General features: G+C 36.3%; 1 protein-coding gene across 1 annotated transcript; it reads right to left on the bottom strand.

The window, feature by feature from the left end:
- Positions 1-1606: 1606 nt before the first annotated feature.
- Positions 1607-4124, bottom strand: LOC109815766 (Leucine-rich repeat protein kinase family protein). Its single transcript, XM_020380563.3, has one exon. The coding sequence runs from the start codon at positions 3853-3855 to the stop codon at positions 2008-2010; it is 1848 nt and encodes a 615-aa protein (XP_020236152.2). The 5' UTR covers positions 3856-4124; the 3' UTR covers positions 1607-2007.
- Positions 4125-5006: the final 882 nt, after the last annotated feature.

The following is a 5006-nucleotide window of genomic DNA, read 5'->3' as shown; positions in this document are numbered from 1 at the left end:
CCTCCCCCATAATACGCAACATCAGATTCAAAGTCAATGATTCAATCATATTGTTTAAGTCATGGCTTAGCTTGATTGCAACAGTCCACATAAGTTGCCATTACCCTTTACTTTTCCAAGCAAGGATCATTGACGATTTAATTTTCCATTTTCTTAATAGGAGAATTTTAACAAAGAATTCCCTTCCACACCAAGCGTGTCTATGACTAAGCAAAAACATCACAAAAGTGTTCTACATGCCAACCTCTTTCTTTATTTTTTTTTTTAAGGGTATAACTTTCTTCCATCAATAAACTCATTATAAAAATAAAAGTAATATTTTCGGTTACAATTTCACAATCAGTTAAGATCAAAAATAAATAAATAAATATATATATATATATATATATATATTATTAGAGTTTCTATTTATTATATAAATAGATGGATTATAATAACACCAATAATTTTTATTAAGTATTATACGATTCAATTAAATATGAATTTTGTAAATTCAATCGTTAATTTTTTTTAGACTTTTTAACTCAAAAGATACTAATATTAATTTTATTTTTTTTTAAACTTTGTTTGATATTATAATACATATAATTATGTATGTATATTAATTAAATGCAAACAATCACGCTAATTTTTTTTTACTACCCTATAATACTACAATAATAGGGTCTTTTACAAATGACTAGCCTAGCGTTTATTAATTATTACGAGGCACATTTGAAAAAAGCTTTTACATATCTAAAAAAATGATTTGATACTTCAATAAATTGTTTTAACTTATTTTAATAAATTTCATGGTCAAATTTATATCCCATGTTTTCGCATGACAAAAATTCATATCTACCAAAAGTAAAGACAAGAATTCATTAAATAAACATTTATTGAAGCTGCTAAATAAATGTAACTTGCATCCAAAACACATGTTGTTCATACAGTTTATGTTGGACCGTCCCCACAGCTAAATTTCTGTAATGTGAAATAATTAAACAGCCCAGTCCATCACACATTCCTATACAGGCTCATATAATAATTCTAAACCTTCTAACACAATCTTCATTCTAATCCTCTTATTAGATGAAAAAAAATTTTAAATGATTATAAATTTGCAAGCCATTAAATGCATTCATTTTTCATTTAATATTTTCTCCATAACATGTTAAGAGGATTTGTAAGAAAATTTATGCGACAACATAACATTATTATAGAACTTTATCTCTGGTTCACATATATTCTTTGTATCTTTCATTTTTACTCTTGGGATGCTAAAGATATGCAACATGTAATAGTCAATGTAGACGGGGATTCTCTAACATCCATATAATTTTTCTTGCGGCATACACAGTTCATTTTCTCCACAGGACAGACATGTCAAATTTACAATGTTAATGAATAATGATGAATTTGATTTTGGTTCTTGTAGCATGCAGTATTTTGCATGCTAAACTTGAGATGCATTAATATATAAAGTCAATTTAAGTGCTTGTTCATTAAGATCTTTTTACATGGAAATTTATATCATAAAATTATTATCTACAAAATAGAAATAATAAACTATTTTCATCATCTCAAGTTCAGCATAAACCTAGGACTTCATTTATTTATACAGAAATTAAATGCTTCAAACTTCCCAATCAATTAGATCTAGATGAACAAAACACCATGATTAGATGTCTTTTTACAGAGTACAAGTAGACGCCTATGTTCTTGGTTTTGAGGACAGACATATTTAAGGATTCAAATCCGAAGCATATTCCAAGCATCTTGGACATCATTAGATATTGCATTTTCATACAACAAACAGAGAAACAAATAGATCTCATAAAATCTATCCTAAGAGAAAGTTTATTATATATCATACAATACAACTATACCTGATTAGGGTCACCCTTGGAGGAAATGTTCAAGCCATAATAAACATCAGTACCATTGTGAGAACTCTCCACTATAAAATAGCAATTCAGTGTAAGAACATTTTCATCATCTTCTCATGCCGCCATGCTTCCTCAAGAACTATGCCACCGTGTCATTTTCTGGCTTTCCACAGATCAAGGGGAATTCATCATCATGTTCAGAGAAACTGTGGTCTTTGGATATGGTCTTTAAGGAATGATAAACTTGGTACATAGACCACCTATCCTTGGGGCGAGAAACCACACAATTCAGAGCGACTTTCAGAAACTGCAGAATCTCCTCATCGTGTCCCCTTCCACATATGGCTTTATCAATGCAATCCTTGAGTCTGCCCGAACTAGAATGCACATTCACCCAATCCACCAAGCTACCCTTGAACTCTTCCTCCCCATTGCTCACCTCAAGAGGTTTTCGCCCGGTCACCAACTCCAAAAGCAAAACCCCAAACCCATACACATCCCCTTTCAACGAAGCAACCAAGGTACTTGGATACTCCGGTGCTATATACCCGAGCTCCCCCAAATCCCCATTCACAAAACTCCCATTTGAGTCCGACGCCATGAGCCTCGCCAGCCCAAAGTCCATCAACCGAGCATCAAACTCCTCATCAACAAGTATCACACTTGAGCAAATGTTCTGCTGTATAATGGGAGGGTGGCAGCCATGATGCAACCACGCAAGCCCCCTCGCCGCGCCCAACCCAATCCTAAACCTCATCAACCAATCCAACACCCCACCACCACTCTTATGCAACAACGAATACAATGTCCCATTCGACATGTGCTTATACACCAACAGCTTCTCATCCTCCACCACACAAAACCCCAACAATGGCGCCAAATTCGGGTGGCGAACCTGCCCGAGCCGGTTCATCTCCATCCCAAACTGCTCCCCAATCTTACAAGCACTCAGCCGCTTCACCGCGAGCGTGGAGCCATCCGGAAGATCGGCCTTATAAGTAGTCCCGGTCCTGGTGGCGAAGACAACATTCTCCCCACTGAAATTACCAGTAGCAGCCATCAAATCCCCCAACTTGAGCTTCACAATAGGCTTCTGAAAGAGACTAACCTGCACAAGCTTATACCCTCTCAACCTGACAGCCCAATCACCACCACCAACAGCAGCAGCACCATCCCCAACACCACCAAGCCCATAGCCCTTCCCCTTCTTCCTCTTCCCACTCAAATGGTACCACCACCACAACCCAAAAGCCAGCAACAACGAAGCAGCAGCACCAAACACCCCAGCAGCAATTATAATAGCAAGATTCTTCTTACTCATCCCACCACACTTGGATCCAAGAGGACCCCCACAAAGGTCACTATTCCCCTCAAAACCCTCCCTATCAAACCCATTGAAAAAATCAGGAATTGTCCCACTAAGCCTATTGTTAGCCACAGAAAACTTCCTAAGCCTACCCAAACTCCCAAACTCATATGGAATCGACCCAGAAAGCTGATTATCCGACAACACCAAGTCATTCAAATAAGAACAATTCACAATCGTGGGAGGAATAGGCCCAGAAAGCTGATTACCAGACAAATCAATCGAAACCAAAAACGGCATCCAAGTGCAGATCTCAGGCGGGATCTCCGGCGAGAAAGAATTCGTAGCAAGATCCAACTTTTGGAGATTCTTCCCACAGAACTTCAAAGATTCCGGGATCCGACCCGAGAGCCCGAACTCCCGGAGCTGCAAACCTAGGACGCGATTCTCCCGGAGGTTCCAGCACGACACGCCGACGAAGTCGCAGATGAAACCGACGGTGGTGTTGTCGAAGCGCCACGAGGTGAGGCGACCGTCGGGGTCGTGGAGGGAGTCCTTGATGCCGCGGAGACATTTGACGTCGTCGTCGACCTGCGACGAAGCGAAGAAGAAGAAGAATAGGTTGAAGCCCAGGAAGAGGGGCACGAAGAGGGAAGGGGAAAACGTGTTGCGGAGATCCATGGAGGGTGTGGGAGTGCTAAAGGTTCGGTTTTTATTCTGGGTTTTGGGTCTAACGCTTTTGGGACGCTGCCATTGACTTGTGGGGTGCGAGGAGACGCGGAGATAAAAAGTGTGAGTGTGAGGGTTAAATCATAAATGGTTGGAACTTGGAAGATGGTTAATTGAACGTGGAATCTGGGGGATTTTCTTTCATCAAAATGAAAAAGATAAAAAAGAAGCCATTTTTTTAGGTCTTGTTTTGGTTTTGGTTCTTGGAGCTGTGTACAGTTGGGATTTGGTGATTGAAAGGAGCTTGTGTTGACTAGAGTTGCTCATTGGGTGAGCCTCTTTGACTCGAGTGGTTTGGGTATAAAGTATAAACTATTATACTATGAACAACCAACTACACCATATTTTATTTTTAAAATGTATTTTTACAGTTAATTTTGTATGATTTTTAAAATGATTATTATAAAAATTAATAAATTTATCATTGTGATTCAATTGTTTGTGATTTTGTTGATTGATTGCAGTCTGCCTGCACATTGTTTCCTTTGGTCATTGTTAGTAGATTTTGGATTTCTTTAGTTAATTTTCATCCTATAAATATCTTGTAGGATTTTATGAATTGTTTGTTTTAGGATTGGTAGATATTAGGGTTTTTTTTTTTCTTATTGGGTTTTTTATCTAGTCAATTTTGTGTAAGATTTGAAGTTTGTTTTAATTTAATTACGCTCTTCGTGACACGTTGAATGTGAACTCTTATCTCGTGAAAATTTGTGTTCAACGCGATTTAAACGAAATAGATGTCGTAATCCTTTCTTGTTAGGTTTTATCCATGGTGGATGTGTTGAGGTGGGAGATTAACTTATATCACGAACATGATTTGTACATTTGGATATAGAGTATGTTTGAATGTAAATTTAAAAATATTTTTAAGAATTTTTTTATTAAAAAGTATTTTATATTTTCAATAGAAAATTTTTAAAAAGTATTTCTAATATGTATCAAAACATATTTATATTTATTTTAGTTTAATAGTTTTTTATTTCTTTTATAATCTTCATTAAAAAAAATTGACATATAATAATACACATTCTATAATAATATAATATGTATCAATAAAATTACTTATACCCATAATATATATATATATATAATATAATATAATA

Source organism: Cajanus cajan, chromosome 2, assembly GCF_000230855.2.
Source record: "Cajanus cajan strain Asha chromosome 2, NIPB_CcT2T_4, whole genome shotgun sequence".
NCBI lineage: Eukaryota > Viridiplantae > Streptophyta > Magnoliopsida > Fabales > Fabaceae > Cajanus > Cajanus cajan.
Note: the sequence above shows the minus strand (reverse complement) of the source record. Positions and strands in the feature narration are given on the sequence as shown.